This window comes from Hermetia illucens, chromosome 7, assembly GCF_905115235.1.
Source record: "Hermetia illucens chromosome 7, iHerIll2.2.curated.20191125, whole genome shotgun sequence".
NCBI classification, from domain to species: Eukaryota; Metazoa; Arthropoda; class Insecta; order Diptera; family Stratiomyidae; genus Hermetia; species Hermetia illucens.
The window spans coordinates 9,379,870-9,402,914 of NC_051855.1; the positions used below are offsets into that span (position 1 = coordinate 9,379,870).

The window sequence follows — 23,045 nt, forward strand, 5'->3', positions numbered from 1 at the left end:
CAGGATTTCCCCTATATCTTTCTGGTGCAAGAACCGTGGGTTCGATTTAACAGAATCTGACTAGGATCTTCTACGACGAAAGATCCATAAGACCGAGAGCTTACGTCCTGATGTCAAAACGGTTAGAGGCAACTATGCTGAGACAATATTGTTCCCAGGACTTAGCTACGGTCATCATACAATACCAGATAAATGGCGAAAGGAAAAACATCATAGTTGCCTCCGCTTATTTACCCTATGATTCTTTGTATCCTCCACCGACGCAAGAACTTAGGGGTCTGGTGGCGCATGCAGAATCAAGTGGTCTCGAACTCTTAATAGGTTGCGATGCGAATGCTCAACATATTTGTTGGGGCAGTAGCAAATGCAATCCAAGAGGAGAGAAGCTATTTGATTTCATCACTTCAGCTGGTCTTATGACTGCAAACGTAGGGTGCGCCCCTACGTTCGTGGCACCGAGAAGAAGCGAAGTAATTGACCTAACAATCTGTACTTCAAAATTGCTAGAGTTGATTACACACTGGCGAGTGCTAGACCAGGTCTCACTGTCAGATCACCGATATCTAGAATTCAATCTGACTATTGCGGGCGAACAGTCTGCAGTACAAAGACGGAACCCTAGGAAAACGGATTGGACAAAGTTCAATGAACTTCTTGGCAATAAAGTACAGTTCCCTAGGCGACTAAGGACTCCTTTGGTGCTGGAACATGAATTGAAAACTCTGAACTGCACACTTTTAGAGTGCTATGAAGAGGTTTGTCCTATTTCCCGAGGCCAAAGCGGTAAAACGGTTCCTTGGTGGAACCGAGAACTGCAAAAACTCAGGAAATCAACCAGGCGACTTCTAAATCGTGCTTGCAAAAGTAACAAGAACGAAGACTGGTTAAATTTCAGGAACTCACAACGTGAATATAAGAGGCTCGTGAGGTGCTCGAAACGAGACTCCTTTAGAGTGTACTGTGAGGAACTGGAAGGCGAAAGGGAGACGTCAACGCTGTGCAGAGTCCTCAAAAAGGATGGGTCGGCCAAGTTGGATTCTCTTAGAAAACCCGACGGCACTTTCACGAGCTCCAGACTGGACTCAGTACAGACCCTCCTGGAAGTACACCACCCGGGAGAACGGGTGAGAGAAGTGATAGGGGAGAGTTGACGGTTCTCGCAACCCCTTCAACACGCAAGCGTTGCAAGGGGAACTGGAACACTGCGAAAGCGGTTGTTACCCATGAAAAGGTGAGAGCTACCATACTGTCCTTTGAACATTTCAAAGCACCTGGCATGGATGGCATCTATTCGGCAATGCTAAAGGAGGGTATGGAGCATTTAGAGCGACCTCTAAGAAATATTTTTCGAGGATGTCTTGCTCTGGGCTACGTGCCTTCCTCTTGGCAACAGGTTAAGGTAGTTTTCATACCGAAACCTGGGAAAGATGACTATTCTAATCCAAAGAATTTCAGACAGATCAGCTTGACTTCATTTTTGCTGAAAGGTTTGGAGAGACTGGTGGAGCGTCACATTCGTGGAAACGCACTTAGGTCACACCCACTTAGTGAAAACCAACATGCTTACCAACGTGGAAAGTCCTGTGAGTCTGCTCTTCATTCTTTGGTCATAAAGATAGAGGATGCAACTTTGAATGGTGAGTACGCGATGGGGGTGTTCGTGGATATTGAAGGGGCTTTTGACTGTGCGCCTTTTCAAAAACTTTGTGATGTCGCCAGAGGGCATGGTCTTGATGATGCTTTAATTAAGTGGATCCATGCTATGCTAACGCAAAGATTGTTGTGTGCTGACGTAGGGGTCGATCGCTACCTGACTACGGAGGCAACGAAGGGCTGCCCCCAAGGAGGTGTGCTTTCGCCACTTCTGTGGAGTATGCTGATCGACTCACTGCTATGCGAACTGCAAAATTTGCCAATACACGCTCAAGCTTATGCTGATGACATGACTGTATTTGCTGTTGATCGGGATCTTGGAACGGTGTGTAGGAATATACAGCGTGCCGTTGATTTGATAGACAGCTGGTGCATTAGACATGGTTTGTCAGTTAATCCAAATAAAACCACAATGGTTTTATTCACAAAAAGGAGAAAACTGGATGGACTTTGTCTCCCTGAGATGAGGGGTACTACCCTTCAACTCTCCGAAGAAGTGAAATATCTGGGGGTCACTCTGGATAAAAAACTTCTTTGGAACAAACATGTAGAGGTAAAGATGAAACGAGCTCTCACAGCTTATGGGCTGTGCAGACGGACCTTTGCTTCGACATGGGGACTCAGGCCTCATGTGGTAATGTTGATATACGTTGCCATCATTAGGCCGATGTTCGTATATGCATGCGTAGTGTGGTGGGTTAAGGTGAGACAAAAAGGTTTTCAACGTAAACTGGCCGCACTGCAAAGAACTGTTTGTCTGGGTATCACTGGTGCCATGAGCACAACATCCGGCGCAGCTCTGAATGCACTACTCAATTTGCAGCCACTGGATATATTTATTCAAAGCACTGCAATGAGAGCAGCTCATAGACTAATTCGATTAGATCTATGGGAAACAACGGATTTGGGGGGCACAGAGCATTGGAAGAGTTACTGGGAGGACTGAATCCAGTTCTTACAATGCCTTCCGATTCTCGTGTCCCCATACATCTGTTTGGTAGAAGATATGTAGTTACCCTGAAGCGTAGAGAGGACTGGGAAGACCCAGAGGAATGCGTGGCGGGATATACGGAAGTCTTCTACACCAATGGCTCAAAAACAGAAGAGGGTTCTGGAGCCGGAGTCTACCTCTCGAATAAAAACGAGAAGTGGGCTTTTCCTTTGGGACAATATGCAACGGTTTTTCAAGCCGAAGTTTATGCGATCCTAAGGGTGGCAAACTGGGTGATTGGCGAGCGGTTGAAGGGCAGGCGCATCGCAATCTGCAGTGACAGTCAAGTTGCACTGAGAGCATTGAGCAGTCCTTTGATCACCTCGAAAATCGTCCAGGAATGCAGAAACCGTTTGAACTCTATGTCTAGATTCAATACGGTGGAACTACTCTGGGTACCTGGTCACTGTGGCATAGAGAGAAATGAAATCTCGGACGCTTTAGCGAAAGAGGGGTCAATCTCCCCTATGCCGGGACCGGAGCCAGCAATTGGGGTATCAGTAGCATTGGCTAAATCTGCTTTCAAAAACTGGGAACAAGTTTTCCATAATGACAGGTGGTAGAGCTTAAATGCTGCTCGACACACCAAACTTTTCCTGCCAGAACCCAACATACGTACCGCAAAGTTTATCCTGTCGAAAAGCAGGAGGACTTGCAGGTGTATTGTGGGCATTCTGACAGGCCATAATTCACTAGCTGGGCATATGTACAGAATAGGAATTACCGAAGATGATACGTGTCCCTCCTGTAATGAGGAAGCGGAATCCACCGAGCATTTCCTATGTGAATGCCCTGCCTATGGACGCATCAGGCATCAGATCTTTGGTGCCGATGTCCTCCAATTGCGACGGGTAGCATCACATCCACTGACGGAAATCCTGCGATACGTTAACGAAAACGGAATATTCCGTGCTCAGAAGTTGTTAGGTTCTCCTCCACCATACACACACACACACACACACACATGCTCTATGCAACTAAAGTTTGGAGGGAAGCGTTGCGCATGTCAGGGAACATTACGAAACTGAGTTCAGTCTTCAGAGGGTATGCTCTGCCTTCAGGACTGTCTCAGATGATGCAGCGTTCGTGATCCCTGCGATGATGCCGATTGACATCTTGGCAGATGAGATGGCGAACATATACAATGCGAAGCCAACTTCTTCCTCATCGCGAACGAAGAAGACTGAGAGGGAGAGATCCATAAATAGATGACAAGAGCGGTGGGAGCGCTCGGGAAAGGGTCGGTGGACTCACAGGCTCATTCCTGCCATCAAGGGGTGGTTGGAGAGACGACACGATGAGGTTTATTATAATCTCACCCAGTTTCTCACAGGGCATGGAGGATATCTCCAATACCTTCACAGGTTTAAATTAGAAACCTCACCCGACTGTCCAAATTGCGATGGAGTCCCAGAGGACCCAGAGCATGTATTCCCCCACTCTCCGAGGTTTGTGCAAGAAGGAGGAATCTAGAGGAGACTCTAGGAGAGGTGCTGATACCAGAAAATCTGGTGCCTAGAATGCTAGCACATCAAGAGAATTGGGATGCGGTCAACTCTATGATCTATCGGATTAGTTCCCAGTTTTTTTTTTCTTCATTCATAATCAAGCTCATAAAGGTCAGTTCCGATGTGGGTCATGATTCGATTAATCGTACTTGGCTTGGGCAAGATCTCAATAATAAAAAGCGCAACAAGTGTCTGGCTTAAAAGATTGCCTTGATAGTTGCGTGCTAGTTGTAGTTGTCTTTATTCATATTCGATTTTCGAAATTGCAATGACAACGCTCCAAGCTATACTATCATTATTGCCTGTTTTTTCTAATGTATTCAAAAGTAATTGCGAACAGTAACCAGCCGTTTAAAAATTCACTGCATACACGACGATCTACGTTCTCAAGAGCATATTAGATGCCTACAAGTACCGAACTGAAAGTGTTCATGTCATGTGACAAAAGTTATAGGAACCACTCTCATGTGATCCATGGCGTTTTCTTTTTCTTTTTGCTATATTTGCCAGGGAAATGTTGATAGCATTGAACTGGACAACTGTTAATCCCAATATGTGTACATAAGATATCTACTTAATGAAACGATTAATGATAATGTAAAGCCACTGGAAGAACATGTTTAGAATGTCCACATACAAATTAGCAGGTAATTATCACGATTCTCCAGGAATCTGGTTTGGTGGAGTTAAAAGTTCAGGTTTGCCAACGCGGTAATATAATTAGTATTAATAATACGGATATAGTGACGAGTTTAATTTGGTGTGTAAATACTTTGTTTATATGGTGCTAACCTCGTGATTGAGAGGTGATAGCGTTTCTGCCATTATCAGGGTGGAGAATTTCCAAATTGTTAAGGTAGTAGTACAGTATGACGTTCGAACTTTGTTGAACGTTGTTTCATTATTTATTTGTTCGATGATTGTTCTGAAATTTTAATATGATTTCGGCGGAAGCTTGAAATATGCAACAATATATGTATGTCTGAGGGAGCTCAGTAAGGAAGATCCTCCAGAAAACGGGAGGTGACACCTGAAGCCAAGCGGTAATCAAAACCCCGAGCCCAGGTGTGACTACCGCGCCGAGGGCTGAATGGTCACAGGGGTTAAGATGTGGCCGTAAACGGTGAACTCTGGGTACCAGGCGACCCCCAGTTTCAACTAGCCTTGTCTCGGCAAAAAGGGGCTCTGCCGAGATCCGACTTACTTTCCCCTTAAAAATTGAGGCCATGGCAGCCAAAAACAAAAAAAAACATAAACCTACTAAGCAAACACAATTAAACTTCGATCGTGACAATCCAACCCCGAGTGAAGGGGCAACCCTGAGCTCATCGATGGAGAACCTGAGTCTAGACTCAGATTCCCCACTTATTCAAGTGGGAACCAATTCAATTGGGACCCAGTCCTTAACGGACAAGCCGAAGCAGGCCCCTTCTGTCAGTACTCCTGACCCCAGGCTCCAATCGGCGCCACCTGCTGAGGCTAAAGTCTTGCCTATGGGTAAGCACCTGTCCACGGACAGCAAACTGCCTTCGGGCAAACCGCCTTCGGGCAAACCACCTTCGGTCAAACCGCCTCCGAGCAACGCACAACCAAAGAGCTGTGCCAAGGTTGAGGGGAAAGGAGCGTTCGGGGCACCTGCGGCTAAGGGGAAACCGAAGCGGCAGCGGTCCTCGGACGATCCTAACTCTCCGACACAAAACGCGGCAAAGAGGGCTCGGCCGGCAACGACCAGGCCTTCATTTACAGTCAAGACTATCGAAGCCGATGGATGGGTCCTGTATGACGACTCTAATCCATCCGGCTACGATACTGAGCAGTGCGAACAGCTTAGGAGGAAACTCCTCCTAGCTGTAAGGACTGCGTCCGCGCAAGGCATTAAGCTTTGCTTTGAGTCGGTAGGTGTATACCGTAAAATGTTACGGCTGAACTTTGCCGACGAAGACACGAACGAGTGGCTCAGACAGTACTGCTCCTCCCTTAACGATGTGTGGGAGGGTGCGCGACTAACCTTGAAAAGGGCTTCCATCGATCAAAAAGTGTTTCATCTGGCTTCCAGAAGAAGAGCGAAATTGTGTCGGGGTTCTGAAACAACTTGGTGTACAGAACAATCTTAACACTTCCACCTGGTTGCTGCTAGGCAGCAAAACAGGAGAGACAACCGATAGGCCGGGAACTTTTCTCACTATCGGCGTTCCCGAACCTGATGTTAAGAAAGTTCAGGAAAAATCGGGTTGGCGGCTCTACTATGGGCTGGGGACCGTCACGTTACAAGTGTCGGCTCCTAAAACCATTGAAGGGGACATGCAGCCCCCGGCATCTACATCTGAAACGTAGATGAGGTGTCACATTTCCCAAGTAAATTTCCAGCATTGTAAAGCGGCGACTGTACTTATCAGTCGTCGGATCAATAGCTGCAAGACATTTATATACCTCATACAAGAACCTTGGGTTGTTGGTGGGGCAGTCAGGGGCCTAAACTTCCAACATGCTGACCTATTGTATACTAATGGAAGCGATCGACCCCGCACCCGCATGGTAGTCTCCAAAAACATCCAGGCTAACCTTATTAACGACCTACTTATGTGATGGCGACACCACATGGGCTAAGCTAACCATAAAAAGTCAACAGGGAGATAAAGAGATACTATGGTGCTCTGCATATTTCCCCTACAACGCAGAAGACGTTCCCAGTGGAACATTCATCAGAGCTATCCAATATGCCAAAAGTAGAGGCATGGGGGTAATAGGAGGATGTGATGTCAACGCTCACCACATATGCCGGGGAAATTCGAACATCAATGCAAGAGGATCGAGACTACTGTAGATACTCCAGTAGCAGGAACCGATTTGCAGATCCTAAATGTGGGTAATGAACCCACTTTCTTCAACGTGGTCAGGCGAGAAGTCATCGACATCACGGTGGCATCTCCTGACATCCGGCTCTGATCGAAGAGTGGAGAGTATCAAACGAGATCACACTCTCGGATCACAGACGCATTGATTTCGTCATGGGCATGAATCTACCTCCACCCACTCCATTTCGGAATCCGAGGAAGACAGATTGGGTAATGTATCAAACAGAATTGAGCGCCCGAGTCACGATCCCTGGGATGGGCATCAAATCCATTGCTGAAATTCAGAAGACAACCCAGATGATCACAACTAGCATGAGAGAAGCTTTCGAAGAAAGCTGTCCACTCAAGATGCCAAAGAAGGGTAAAACACCATGGTGGAACTCGGATTTGGCAAAACAGAGGAGAACGACAAGGATGCTCCTTAATCGTGCTCTGGAGGGTGAATCAAGCACTAGCTGCAATCGCTATAAAGAGGCACAGAAGGCTCTAAAGAAGAGCATAAGATCGGCCAAACGATCATCTTGAAGACGCTTTTGCGAAGAGACTAACTCTCTTGCGACAACCTCAAAACTGAAGCGGATTCTGGTCAAAAAACGTAGCCAGAAACTGGGTTATTTACGTTTACAGAATGGGAAGTACACAGAAAGCGATGAAGAAACGGCAAATCATTTGCTTGAAGTGCACTTCCCAGGCAGCATCCAAAATCTAATCTCGGGGCCAACAGGTGCATACAGCCCTCAACCGAGAGACTGGAATCTGGCATGCAAAGTAGTATCACTAGAACGAGTGAAATGGGCATTTAACTCGTTCCATAGATACAAGTCTGCAGGTCCGGATGGCATCATCCCTGCGCTAGTAATAGAAGGAATGGATGCCCTGAGTCTACACATTCGGAATATATATCGTGCATGCCTAGCACACGGTTATATTCCAATTAAATGGTGGGATGTGAAGGTGTTGTTCATTCCCAAACCAGGAAAACCCACCTACACAGACGCAAAAAGCTTTCGACCGATCAGTCTAACGTCCTTTCTGCTAAAAGGACTAGAAAGATTAGTAGATCGGTTCATAAGGGATACACACATTCCTAAATGGCCACTTCACCATAGGCAACACGCCTGCCAGAAAGGCAAATCCACGGAGACAGCACTCCATGAACTTACGGCAAAAATTGAAAAGGCGATGTCCGATAAAGAATACGCCTTAGGCGCATTCATGGACATCGAAGGTGCCTTCAATTATGCCTCATTTGCGGCAATTTGTGATGCGGCAAGACAGCATGGAATCGAACCGCTGCTAATCAGTTGGATCCTTCACATGCTAGAGTGGAGAAAAATCCAGATATCGGTCGGCCAGAAGTCTATTGAAGCAGGATGTCTCAGGGGCTGCCCCCAGGGAGAGGTTCTCTCTCCACTGTTATGGCTCTTGGTGATGGATACCCTGCTGTGGCTCCTGGAGGGCAAAAAAAGTCTTCGCGCAAGCATTTGCGGACGACCTAGCCGTAATAATTACCGGCAAGTTTGCGGACACAATATGTGACCGCTTGAATGCAACTCTGCATGTAATCCACAGCTGGTGCCTCCGCAATGGACTCACGGTGAACGCTAGGAAGACTGGACTAGTTATGTTCACTAGGAACGCCAGGTGGGGCAGCTATACGCTACCCACCTTAGCAGGGGCGGAAATCCAGCTGGCACAAACAGTCAAGTACTTAGGAGTACATTTCGACTCCAAGTTAACGTGGACTCTTGCTGGCAAGCGAAAATCCTTGTGAAGGAGCCTAGGGCCACTAGAGCGGCATTTTTGTTGTCCCTTAAGAAGTGGGACATGAAAACCCTAGTAGGGCTTTTGACGGGACATTGCCCCTTAAACTACCATATGGAAAAGATTGGGGTAGTGGTTTCGGCTGTGTGCAGCCAATGTGAGGAGGAAGAGGAGACAGCCCTGCACTTTTTATGCAGCTGCCCGGCATCCTCAGATCTCAGACGAAGACACCTTGGCAATTTTTTCTTCAATGAAGAATCTGCACACTCTCTGCCTCTTGAGAATGTTCTCAGATTCGCTAAAGCCTGCGAACACCGTAGGCGGGAAGCCATTGGATAGGCAACTTACGGGGATAGTACAATGGGCCTAATAATGGCCTGACTGCTCGGAGCTGCGCCTCCCTCATTTAACTAAACTAAACTATGTCTTCTATTAGCAAAGCAAACTCTTTGTGCCCTGTGATTTGGGGCTTAAGAATACACTCAAAGTCCTGCTTGCTTGACAAAAGGGACTAAAAGGGGCAGATATTTGTGGGCTAGCAGCTGGCACATTGTGAAACTATATTGCTACTGAAACGTCATCGACAATCGGCAATCGAAAACGGACTATGATTGGTTTCTGGAACGGTCGCAGATTCCTCGACAACGGCTCCTCAGAATTCTCGCTTTCTCCAACTTGAGCGAGAATTCCAGCAATATAAACTGGACACTTTGAGCCTAAGCGAAGTAAGATGGTGGGACTCTAGACCGAACTCCTCTCCCTCTTGCGGCACCTCTTCATGTGTGAAGCTGATGAAGGATAGCTCTCCTGACCGAGTGACAGTTTCCTTCAAAGTGACATATCCCCCCGACTTCGATGCTATCGTCCAATTTTCCTTTTGGCCACAGGGGGTCTTCGCCAAATCTTATCAGAGGAGTAAGCTTCGTGAAAATTTCCGGCCCGCCCGCCTGCCTCGCCAAACTTGAATGATTCTAAAGACCAAGCTGTCGGATTTCAAACTGTCTGCCTTAGCGTTCCAACATCATGTCATCTGCATTTCTAAAACCTGGCTGGATGACAGGATTTTGGATTCTGAGCTCCTCGAAGGTTACTCTGTCTTTCGTTGTGGCAGACACTGCGCTGCGCTTGGCAAGACAACTGGAGGAGGAGTCCCCCTCCTCCTACGATTCTGTCACCATACGTGTCTTTCCGCCAAACGTATCTCCCTTTATCATATCGTGTGTATATTTGCCCTGCCTAAGCCCGCCTTCTCTGTACGAGGATTTCTTCGACAGATTATCAGAGGTCCTAACCGTTTTGTTTCCCTCACTTTCCTCACACCTCACACCTGTGGCGCCCTCCAGGTGACTGCGAGGAAAAAGTTCCTGTCTTCTAGAAACAATGCTGACTTAGTTTTTTTTCAAATCTCTTCGTTCATCGGTCAAATCCTTAATACGTAAGTCCAAAAACGAATATTTGACCAGTGTGGAAGATTCACTAAACCTCAAACCTTTCTGATCCCACATTCGGAACTCCCGCTGCCCTGCCCAGTTATCCCCTCCGTCTATTAAATTCTCTGGCTTCTCAGCTAACTCCCCCCAACTGCTTACTCTGCCGCTACTTTTCGTCAGTCTATGTTCCCCCTCCTGCCTTCGAATCCCTCCCGATACTGGATGTAGCCTGCCCCGCATCGCCTATCATTCCCCTTCTGAGCCCTATCCGTATCGAGTACCTCATTGGCAAACTTGATGCCAATGTCGGACCTGGCTACGATGATCTTCCAAAGCTCTGTTTGCTCAAAACTGGTAAGTCCATCTCCCTTCTCCTATCTCTTATTTTCAACAAAAGCCTTGAAGAGAATCATTTTCTCAGCTTGTGGAAAGAGGCTGTCATTATCCCCATTCACAAAAGTGGCGATCGTTCGCTTGCCGAGAATTACCGTCCCATTTCCCTCCTCTCCTCCTGTTCCAAAATCCTGGAAAGATATGTCAGCGAATGGTTGTCCGCCCACTTTGGCCAACACATAGTGAAAGAGCAACATGGCTTCGTTAAACGTAGGCCCACTGCCTCCAACCTGCTTGACTTTACCAACTTTGTCGCCAAATGTCTAAATTCACGGCAAGAAGTGCATACCATTTACACTGACTTCGCGAAAGCCTTCGACACTGTAAATCACAAGATACTTCTATCCAAACTCTCGTCTCTAAACGTTCCCATACCACTTGTTTTATGGCTTGCCTCTTACCTTTCCAACCGATCCTGCCGCGTCTCTTTTGACGGCTGTACTTCTCGCTCCTCCTCCCCCTCTTCTGGCATCCCACAGGGTTTTATTCTGAGTCCTCTGTTACTTTTATTTTTTATTAACGACCCTCCTCCTCTTCTTACTTGTCCCTGTTTGTTCTATGCAGACGACCTTAAGCTGTTTTTCGCTATACCGTCGCCTATGGACTATGTTTCCCTTCAATCTAACCTGGACACTCTGATTCGTTGGTGCTCGACTAATAGTTTAGTGCTAAACGTCAGAAAGTGTCACTCTCTATTTGGACTTTATAACGACGAACCCGGCAACGACAACCAAATAACAATTTGCGCATTTTCTCATGGAACGTGCGCTCCCTGTACAGAGATAAAGCTGATGAGCACCTCGCCGATACCCTGTCCCAATATAGGACTGATATAACAGCGTTACAGGAAATCCATTAGACAGGGACCGGTTTCCTGGAGAAGAGCCGCTACACCATATATAAGGCCTACAAATAAGTTCTGTCGGTTTTCACAATAGATGGCGTAGCTTGTTTTTTATTCCATTGATCCACATCTCCAAACATTCATCGGGAAGCTATTGTCAATAGGCACAAACGTCAGTATAAATTATTTAATTGAAGTGTAAACAACAATACTTTTTTCATCAACAAAAATGGCCAATTTTGTACCAAATAATGTGTTTTCGCGGGAAGTTCTACTTCATTATTTCAATATGAAGAAAAAAGTGACCGAAAGTCATCGCATTTTGGTGGGAGTTTATACTGACCATGCTCTATCTGAGCAAACGTGTCAGAGGTGGTTTGGATGGTTTAAAGTGGCAATTTTGACTTGGAAGACGAAGAGCGCGCCGGACGGCCAACAATTTTTGAAGATGAAGAATTAGAGGCATTGCTCGACCAAGATCCATCGCAAACGCAAGAAGAACTTGGAAAAACACTTGGAGTCACTCAGCAAGCTATTTCCCACCGTTTAAAAGCAATGGGGATGATCCGAAAGGTCGGAAATTGGGTTCCGTATGAACTGAACCCAAGAGACGTCGAACGCCGTTTTTTCACGTGCGAACAACTGCTCCAACGACAAGAAAGGAAGGGTTTTCTGCATCGAATAGTTACTGGCGATGAAAAGGCGATCCATTACCCCCCCAAGCGTCGGGCAACGTGGGGATACCCCGGCCATGCCTTATCATCAACGGTCAAAGCGAATATTCATGGTGAGAAGATCATGCTGTGTATATGATGGGACCAGCTGGGTATGGTATACTATGAGCTGCTAAAACCGAACGAAACGGTCACGGGCAAACTCTACCGACGTCAAATGATGCGCCTGAGCCGCGAACTCAAGAAAAAACGGCCGCAATACCAGTAAAAGCATGATAAAGTTATTTTACAACATGACAATGCTTGTCCACATGTTGCACAGACCGTTAAAACATATCTAGAAACGTTGAAATGGGAAGTCCTACCCCACCCGCCGTACTCTCCAGACATTGCTCCTTCTGATTACTATTTGTTCCGGTCGATGCAGTATGGCCTCGCTGACCAGCACTTCTCCAATTACGACGAACTCAAAAAATGGCTCGATGAGTGGATGGCGGCCAAGCCGGCCAAACTTTGGCGCGATGGTATCTATGAATTGCCTGAAAGATGGATGAAAGTTGTGGCTAGCGATGGGCAATACTTTGAACAATGAATTTTATAACCAATTTTTCACAATAAAGCTTCAAATTTAAAAAAAAAAACCGATAGTACTTATTTGTAGGCCTTATATTATAGCGGTCATCCAGTAAACCACGTGCTCGGAGTAGGTTTCTTAATCAGCCAAAAAATGAAACCTGCTGTTATCGACTTTGAAAACATAAGCGAACGGCTATGCACTCTGCGCTTGCGAGGCAAGTTTAGAAATATAAGCCTCATTTAACGTTGACGCCCCTACAGAGGAGACTGCAGAGTCGGAGAAGGATACCTTCTACGAGGCAGCAGAACGAACCCTCGAAGCCTGTCCCAGATATGATATCAAAATCATACTTGGGGATTTTAACAGCCAAGTAGGGAAGGAGCCACCGTATTCAGGCGATACGTTGGCTCCCATAGCTTACACGAAAAAACAAATGATAACGGACTGCGGATTATTCAATTAGCAGGGTCACACGAAATGGTTGTTGGAAGTACCTGGTTTGCGCGGAAGGCGGTCCACGAGCATACGTGGGCCTCTCCAGACGGGACCACTTTCAACCAAATTGATCACGTGTTGATCGAACGCCGACACCTCTCAGCCTTGATGAATGTCAGAGCATATAGGGGGGCCAATATAGACTCAGATCACTATCTCGTTGGCATGGTGCTCCCAGCGAGAATAACAATACCACCTAGAATCCCCTCTGACAATCAGGTGAGAGTGAATACTGAAGCCATCCACAACACAACCCTCCGCGACACCTGTAAAAGGCAAATGCACCATCTGTTCATCGACTTTAAAGCCGCCTATGATAGCATAGCCAGGGTAAAACTGTACACGGCCATGGGAGAATTCGGTATGCCGACGAAATTAATAAGACTGACTAGGGTGACCCTGACCAATGTGCGAGGCCAGATAAAAGCAGCAGGATCACTCTCAAGACCATTCGACATCAACAATGGTCTACGACAAGGGGATGTCCTATCATGTGTCCTCTTCAACCTGGCCCTCGAGAAAGTGATCCGTGATGCTGAGGTAAATGCAAGAGGTGCGATCCTTCTTTAAGTCCACCCAACTACTGGCCTATGCTGACCATATCGATATCATGGCAAGAACGACCCGAGACGTACAAATTGCCTTCATCCAGATTGAGCAGGCGGCGCGAGATCTTGGGCTGCGCATCAATGAAGGCAAGACAAAATATATGGTGGCAAAGTCAGCACCAAAAACGAACCAGCCAACAACATCAAACCGCACTGGTCAAACAGGAAGAATAAGGATAGGAGAATGCAACTTTGAGACCGTTGACAATTTCTCCTATCTAGGGTCGAAAATCACAACCGATAACAGGTGCGATGATGAAATCCGCGCACGGTTGTTGTCAGCCAACAGAGCCTATTTCAGCTTACAAAGACTCTTCCGCTCGAAACGTCTCACCATAGGGTCAAAGCTCTCATTGTACATGACTATGATCTTGCCAGTCCTCATGTATTCCTCGGAAACTTAGGTTTTCAGCAAGAAAAATTGCGAACTCTTGGCCGCGTTCGAGAGAAGAATCCTCCGAAGAATTTTTGGTCCCCTACATGAGGTTGGACGATTCCGTAGCCTACACAATGACGAAATCCATGAGCGATACCATGACCGTCCGGTTGTGGATAAAATCCGGCTCAATAGTTTACGGTGGGCGGGTCACTTAATCCGTATTAATGAGGATGATCCCACCCTGAAAGTCTATAAGAGCAATATCTATGGTAGAAAAAGAAGACGAGGCAGACCCTGCCTAAGATGGAGCGATGGCGTAGGTCAGGACGCCAGACAGCTTTTAGGGATAGCGAATTGGCGGACCTCGGCGCAAAACCGGGATGTCTGGAGTTCCTTATTAAGGCAGGCCTAGACCGGATACCGGTTGTTGCGCCGTTGATGATGATGATGACAATTCCAGTGATGGCTGCGCTCTGCAGTGGAACTCAACGTCCTAACATGGTCGCCCCAAGAGTCGCAAGGGGCTGAACAGCATCCATGTTAATATCCAGATCAATGGGAAATGCCAAATCGGAACAACCCTAGATAGTAAATTCAGAGCCACTCAACTTCTTGTGGCCTAACTTATGACCGAGAGAATGACAATCCCGATGTGAGAAAAAGGCCAAAGAAAACGAAGGGCGTGACAGAACCTGAGGAGTTCCGTTAAGTAAATTTTATAGTGCAAGACATTTAAATGGGGTAAAGATGTAAATAAAATACATAAATGTAGATTTCATATTTTATCAGCATTATAATATTATAATACTAATATTTATACAAACTAAATGTCTACTGTATACGAGGGCGGTCCGATAAGTACTTAGCCTACCAAAAAAAAACGAAAATTTTTGAAAAGTGGCGAATTATTTCTCGACATAGTCTCCTTTTAACTCGATACACTTCTCCCAGCGATGCTCCAACTTCTTTAACCCGTCTGAAAAATACGTTTTCTCGAGGTCTGCCAAGTGGGCTTCCGTGGCGGCTATAACCTCCTCATTCGACTCAAATTTCTGCCCGGCGAGTGACTTTTTCAAGTTAGGAAATAAATAATAGTCGCACGGGGCCAAATCTGGGGAATACGGTGGATGGGGCAGCAGTTCGTAGCCCAATTCGACCAATTTGGCCGTGGCGACGGCGGAAGTGTGAGCCGGTGCGTTATCGTGGTGGAAGAGCACTTTTTTCTTCACCAAATGCGGCCGTTTTTTCCGCAATTCGGCGTCAAATCGGCTCAATAATTCGGCATAGTACAACCCTGTGATCGTTTTGCCTTCTCCAGGTAGTCGATGTAGATCACACCTTGTGAATCCCAGAAAACGGCGGCCATCACCTTTCCTGCCGATTGCACAGTCTTTGCCTTCTTGGGAGCACGTTCGCCGGGTAAAGTCCACTGTTTCGACTGTTCCTTGGTCTCTGGAGTGTACCAGTGGATCCATGTTTCGTCGACGGTCACGAAACGACGGAGAAACTCCTTCGAATTGCGCTTAAACAGCGTCAAACACTGCTCTGAAGTGGTTTCACGGTTGCGCTTGTTGTCCGGAGTGAGCAAACGCGGCACCCATCTCGCCGACAGCTTTCTCATGCCCAAAATTTCGTGCAGGATATGACCCACGCGGTCTTTTGAGATGCCTACTGTCTCGGCTATCTCGCGGTCTGCCAATACAAGGTCATGGATTTTTGTAACGTTCTTCTCCGCAGTAGCCGTTTTCGGGGCGCCGGGGCGTGGCTCATCAAAAACTGACGTGCGACCACGTTGAAATTCATTAAACCAATTTTTGACGGTCGCCATCGAAGGAGAAGCGTCACCGTACACAGCATCCAAGCGTTCTTTGATTTCGCTGCGCGATTTCCCTTCCAAAAACAAGAATCGAATCACCGACCGATATTGTTCTTTTTCCATTTTTCTAAAATTCGCCCGCACGCCCGCTTCTACACGCGCTAAAAACAAAACTAACAGTCCTATTCGACTAAAATTTTGACAGTAGCCGTCTACGAGAATGTTCTACACGACAGTAAATACTTCTTGCGATAGTAGCGCCATCGGGCGGAGAGGCTAAGTACTTATCGGACCGCCCTCGTATATTATTGTACAAAAACAATGTCACATGTAATACCAAATTAATAGCAAGCAATATCAATTGAATAAAATGCATGACCTATTAGGTGTTTGTGTATGGAAATGATGGAGGTGAGAGGGCTTGTACTCAAGATAACGCCGTAAAAATGGCCTAGATTGTTACATGCAATCTTAATGGATTACCCAATTTGCCGCCAATATTTTTAAACGATTGTGTATGTTTGTTGGTATTTTGTATTTTTTTTTTTGTAATTTAATCTCTTACCATTTTAGTGCGAGATCCTATAATAGAGCTGGTCATATCCATTGCCTATAAAAAGTAAGTTTGAATGCAAAATCGAGAAATAAATGGATGATATAAATTTTTTAAGATTTGATTTTTCCTATAATATATAAATTTTGGAATGAAAGAAAATAAGAAAAAAATAGATGCTATATCGGCATATGTATATATAAAATCGATTATTTCATCTTTTTTGTATGATTTCCAGAGGTTATTGGACACCCTTCGACTACTTATCCCATCCTTGCTACGGTTATATCATTTAAAATGTCCGCTGTCTCACGACTAGATGGTGACTCTAATAAAAAATCCAATCATCCTCAGAAAGCATCAGCTTCCAAACGATACATGGTAAAACTTCATAAGAATAGATGTGCGTGTATGGGCATGTTTATGCGCAGGCCGGGTAGGTGGGAAGTAAACGCCCACCCGTGGATAAAAATTAGCTATGGGAAGGATACCCAGAAATAAAACCAAACATGGAGGAACAGAAGAAGAATGAAGTTACGGTGCAGTGCTTCGGAAACCCAGTATCGGCGGTTTTTGGGAGTGAACAAGCGGGCTCCCGGCCGTCGATATCCAACGACCGCAGTGCCTCAGTAGTGGGAACCTTGGCTACAGTGGCATCTAATGTTACAAGCGTACGGGAGGAACTTGAACTAGCTCCAGTGATGGATCCGTTCAGAAGGAGCTCGATTTTTCGCAGATCCCCTCCCACACGGGTACAAGCCCCCACGATCGCTACCCCCAGTGGGAAGCGTATAGCGGGAGTCTTCGATCAGGAAGAATCACTGACGCCGATTCACCCGAGCGATGTTTTGGGCAATGATCAGTCTGGAGCTGCCTTTACTGCCCTCGGTAAAAAAATCATGGAGCTGTGTGAGTTTATAAAGGAGCGCAGGAACATTCACCAAAATATAAGGGCCATGATAAGAGACATCCGTTTGACGTACGGCAAGGCCCAGGATGAACGAGTAGGGAAGTCGCCGATTGGAAAAGTGAACCAGGCAACTCAAGTAACACCGGTTCAAAACACAAAAGGGGAGAAACCGGGAAAGAGGCTGCGCAGGAAGCTGAATGACTCAACAGGCCAGCAAACCCCGAAAAGAAAAAAGCACTCAACTCCCAAAAAGGCGGAGTTCATGAAAAGTACATCTGAAGCTGCCAGTGAAAATACTGCAGTGGTTACCTCGAGAAAAGGGATCGAACCTTCAAAAGCGGATGCGGAAGCTTGGAGGAAGGTAGAACCGCGGAAAAGAAATTATCGGAGGAAGATTAGACCGGAGGTGATTTTCTTTTTTAAACAAGGCGAAGGGTCATACGCCGACATTCTCAGGAAAGTGAAGGCAGATCCCGAACTCACCAATTTGGGAGACAACGTTAGCCGCATTAGACGGTCGCAGAAGGGAGATCTTTTGTTGGAACTTAAGGGGAGGGTAAGGTATTTAATTTTTTTTTTTCATTTTTTTTTTATTTTCGAAATTCAATCCGCAATATCTGAAGAATATTGTGTTAAATTTTCAAGTCAATTGGAGCAAAATTGACGAAGTTATGAGTATTTTTATACCTGCCGGATTTTTGTACCTATACCCGAACCAACCCCAACGCCCCGACCCGAGCGCGCTAGTGTTACCCGGCAGATGTTTCACTCTCTATTAATGTAGTACCTTACCTCCCAGTTCCATCTATCGAAATTTCAAGGCAAGGACAAACGGGTTTATACCTGATCTGTATACTTTGTCAGTGTGGTGTACAAAATTCAGTTAGCAGAAAATATCCTATCGAGTAGACGTATCCACGTGTTCTTATTTTCGCATAATTTCACCTCCGTTTTCATTCATTTTTGTTGCTAAATTATTACAAAAATGCCCAAAAAAAATTGGAAGATCTGATAGACAATCAACTGGTTCGAGATTATATCGACCCAAAAAAATGTTACCTCCCCACAAACGGAAAAGCGAAGACATTACGACAAGAAGCGCGTCAGCTAAAAAAATAAAAATGACCGTTGAAGATCAAATTAGGGAGGATCTTGAACGACATTATAGGGTAATTGATTTTTTATTGGTCTTTGCAACAATTGCTACGCTAGTGAAGTGTGTGAAGTGTGATGGAAAAGTAAATTTTCATTCGACTAAGAAAGAAGGTCTTGGATTTCACATCAAAGTGTCGTGCGAAAGTTGTAAACAAATTACAAACGTTCCGTCTAGTGCTCGAATAAACTCTGGTATTTACGAAATGAATTATCGGTTTGTCTTCGTGATGGGGATATTAGGCCTTGGATTAGTTGGCTGTGATAAGTTCTGCGGCTTGATGGATTTGTCTAGTTCATTTTTATCAAGACCGACTTACAATAATTACGTGACGAAAATGTGCTCGACTATAAGAGAAGTAGCGAATCGGTTTTTTTCATCTGCTACAAAAGAAGAAAGAGCAGCAACAGCCGAAGAAAAAAAAACTGAAGATGTCGACGAACTCAGTGTATCAGGCGACGGAACATGGAAAAAAAGAGGCTACTCATCTTTATTCGGCGTCACCTCGCTAATCGGTTACTTTACTGGTAAAGTGGTTGACATTCTCGTCAAAAGTTCATACTGCCACGAATGTAAAATTTGAGAACACAAATTGAACTCTGCCGAATACGAAGAATGGCATGAAGCTCATGTAGATACTGGAAACTGTCAGGCAAATCATACTGGTGCATCTGGAAATATGGAGGTCGAAGCGATAAAAACAATGTTTCAACGCTCGGTAAATAATGGTGTACGATATCGCAACTATATCGGCGACGGTGACTCCAAAGCTTACTCCGGGTTAGTGAATTCTAAACCTTATGGTGATGATTTTTCAATAGTAAAAAAAGAATGTGTAGGGCATGTTCAAAAAAGAATGGGCACGAAATAGTCGAAAAGACCGTTGTAGATATCGAAACTAAGGCTGGAAAGAAAATCAAAAGAAAGAGTCTGTCTGGTAAAGGGAAGCTACGGCCAAAATTATCGATAAATTGACGGTATACTACGGATTGGCCATCAGACGTCACTCTGATTCCGTAGAAAATATGAAGAACGCTATCTGGGCAACGTTCTTTCACTACAGTTCGACGGACGAGAATCCACAGCGCGAAAAATGCCCGAGCGGCGCGGACTCCTGGTGCGAATGGCAAAAAGCTGCAGCTGCTAATGCATTGGATTCGTTCAAAGACACGTATTGTGCTCTTCCCAAGTATGTTTTGGATGCAATCAAGCCTATGTACGAAGATCTGAGCAAAGATGCCCTCCTGGAACGATGTGTCGGAGGCTTCACGCAGAACAACAATGAGAGTTTGAACCAACTTATTTGGAAAATCTCACCGAAGCACTTGAGTGGAACCTCTGTCGTCGTTGAAATTGCAGCTTATGTGGCAGCCAGTGTCTTCAATGAAGGTTCGTTTGCTTTACTCACCTTCATGCAAGACATGGAAATCAGTTGTGGATCAAGCGCTCATGACTGGGCGCGATCCACTGACTCCATACGCATAAGCCGAGCAGAGCAGGAAGCTAAACGACAAACCAAAAAAGGCAGGAGCAAAAAGATGCATTAGACATCATCGATGATAGCAACATCCTCTATGGACCTGGCATTGATGACTCAGTGTGAGGTATGTCGATAAAATTCGCTTATAAACGTTTTAACTAGATTTTTTTTGTGATTAAAACTTTAAAGCGTTTTTCCCACAACTCACGTTTTCAAAGTCGGTGCCCCTGATAACTCCAAAACTACTGCACCGATCCTTTTGAAATTTTAAACACTATTTCTGTACAGCATTTACGAGGTAACGCTGTCGAGTTTTTTTTTTATTCATAATTTTGATTTTGCAATAACAAATTAGCCGATTTTTTTCCACAAAATTGTGTTTTTCACTTTAAAGTGTTCGAAAAAATGAAAAAAATTTGGGAAAAAAAAACTCGACAGCGTTACCTGGGGAAAACTATTATCTAACGAATGAACTTTGATTTTTTGATTTCAGATGATCCAGCACCAAGTTATGAGGGGCACCGCAATTCAACTTTTTTTCGAGACATGTCCCAACAATTGCTGCCATTGCCGTATTTTTTAATATTTCTTTGTAAAAATCTGATGAAACATTCTTCGAATGTCATACTTTAATGTACCATTGGTTGAGTAAATAAATTTTAACTGTGTCGTTAGAAAAAAAAATCACAAAAACATGGCTTTTTTTGTACGATTTGACCTAACCCCCCTCCCCTTAAGAAATCCAAGGATGTAACCGCGGACAAATTCTTAAGCCAAATCGGGAAGACTTTAGGGCAAGAAGCCGACATAAGAGCTAGCTGGCCGGAGATCACTATAATCTGCAAAGATATAGATGAAATCACGACGAAGGAGGAGGTTCGCGAAGCGTTGGAGAAATAGTTCGATCTTCCTGGACTAAAAGAGTCAGTGGTGAAAACGCTAAGGAAAGCCTATGGGGGAACAGAAACCGCCATCATCAGCGTACCAGTGGAGAACGCACTCAAACTGTTAGCAGCAGGGAGAGTGAGAATAGGCTGGGTTATGTGTCGCCTTAGGGAACAGGTTAGATGCCTTGGCTTTGGTCACATTGCGAAGTCATGCACTAACCCAAATGACAGATCAAAGCAATGCAGGAGATGCGGAGAGGAAGGCCATATCAGCAAGGACTGCGGAGCTGACCCAAATTGTCTACTGTGCGAAGGAAAGGAGGGTGTGGACCATCGGCTCATTGCAGGCAGCAGCAGGTGCCCGGAATACAGGAGAGCCCTTAGCACAAATCGCAGATGAGGTTCATACAAATCAACCTCAACCACTGCGAGGGGGCGCAGGATCTACTCGCGCAAACCATCCGCGAGAAAAACATCGATGTGGCCATACTAAGTGAACCATACCGAAACCGCGGTGGTAGCGTTTGGGTCAAAGACCAAACGTGCCAAGCAGCGCTGTGGACTTGTGGAGAACAAGCCTTCCAGGAAATAATGGAGCACCCGGAGGAGGGCTTCATCAGAGCGAAGGTGAAGGGCATCCACATCTACAGCTGGTATGCTCCACCCAGCGCTACACTCGTCGAGTATGAGCGGATGCTTGCTGCTCTTGTTTTGGATGCAAGAGGACGTTGGCCGATCATAATAGGAGGCGATTTCAATGCGTGGGCCCTTGAATGAGGCTGCTGGATAACTAATGTCAGGGGACGTGTACTCCTCGAAGCATTCGCGGAGCTGGACGTGGTACTGGCGAATGTTGGGTCTTCGTACACTTTCCGGGGAAGGGGCCTGGGGTCTATAGTGGACCTCACATACGTGAGTGCCACTTTAGCCAGTAGAATCGATTCCGTGCGCAAGCTTTTCTTCTATTTATTTCTATTTAAACACAAAAAAAAAATACAAAGAACAAATCGTAAACTGGACCAAATCGAAGGTACATCTAAGCTCTGAATCGGTCTTTGGTTCGTTAGTGGTTGAGCAACCCTTCCTCTTTATTCAGCTCTTTCGCTGAGTGCTGAATTGAATTTTTTCTAGCCGACTGCTTCGAATTTTATTAGAGAGTGTGATAATTACATGATGTAGACTACGCAGAAGTTCAATCTCGGGTTGCAGTGCGGAACAATCCTTTTTTTCTTGAAACATTAAGTGTTAATAAACAAACCCTAGTTTAGAACCATTTGTGAGTGGGAAAGCCCTGAGTTAAATCTACAGCCAAAACAAGAACGTGTTGGAGTCAACTGCAAATTTGTTTTATTATTTCATTGCAAACAGCGGAGGAAGCCGAGAATTTCGGGGGGCTTCCCACTAGCAAAACGGCTAGTGGGGAGTCACCTTTGATGGTTTTTAGCCTTAATGATCCTTTTAGATGGAACGCTAAATTAGTGCGATCGCCTCCAGCGAAATCGAGTGAGAGACAGATGATAGCGGTGGAGTCAATTTTTAAATGAAGCTGACGCATTCACACAGCTGGGATCAATGATCCAAAATCTGGTGCAGTACGTTGGTCAGCGAAATAACGTCTACTATGCTATCAAAGACCAAGTGCGTTCTATCAGGGCGACGTACTTTAAGGCTAAAGAGGACGTAAAAGCACGCGAAGAAGGTATACTGCCGAACACCCAACGGAAAGTGATGGTTACCGTAGCAACACAAACTACGCTGAAAACATCTCTTCCCAAGAGGCTCTTTGATAAAGAAGGTATCCAAAGTGAAAGGGATATCTCAGCAATGCGCAATAAGCGACAAAGAGATTCCAACAAAGAGGTACAATCACCCCAATGGACAACGAAACGCAAAAAGAAGAAACTAATGCCGGCGCAACGTAGCAAGACAGGACACGGAAGCTTATCGGTCCACTCGGAAAAGGCCACTAACCGCGCCGAAGAATCTACCTGAAAGTAAGAAACGGTTGCAAAGGAGAGCCAGGCCGGACGCGCTGATCATAACAAAGACCAGCGAGCTGACGTACGCGGAGATTC

General features: G+C 45.5%; 1 protein-coding gene across 4 annotated transcripts in view; it reads right to left on the reverse strand.

Moving 5' to 3' along the window:
* The window catches only part of LOC119660791 (adenosylhomocysteinase-like 1), a 66,585-nt gene that overhangs the window by 10,434 nt on the left and 33,106 nt on the right, over positions 1 to 23,045 (reverse strand). For 3 of the 4 annotated variants that reach the window (XM_038069594.1, XM_038069595.1, XM_038069597.1), the window contains exon 3: positions 16,553 to 16,597. The exons of the other annotated variant lie outside the window; for it this stretch is intronic. In XM_038069594.1, the coding sequence (XP_037925522.1) occupies positions 16,553 to 16,597 (45 nt within the window). The remainder of the gene's footprint in view (positions 1 to 16,552; positions 16,598 to 23,045) is intronic. 4 annotated transcript variants of the gene reach the window in all.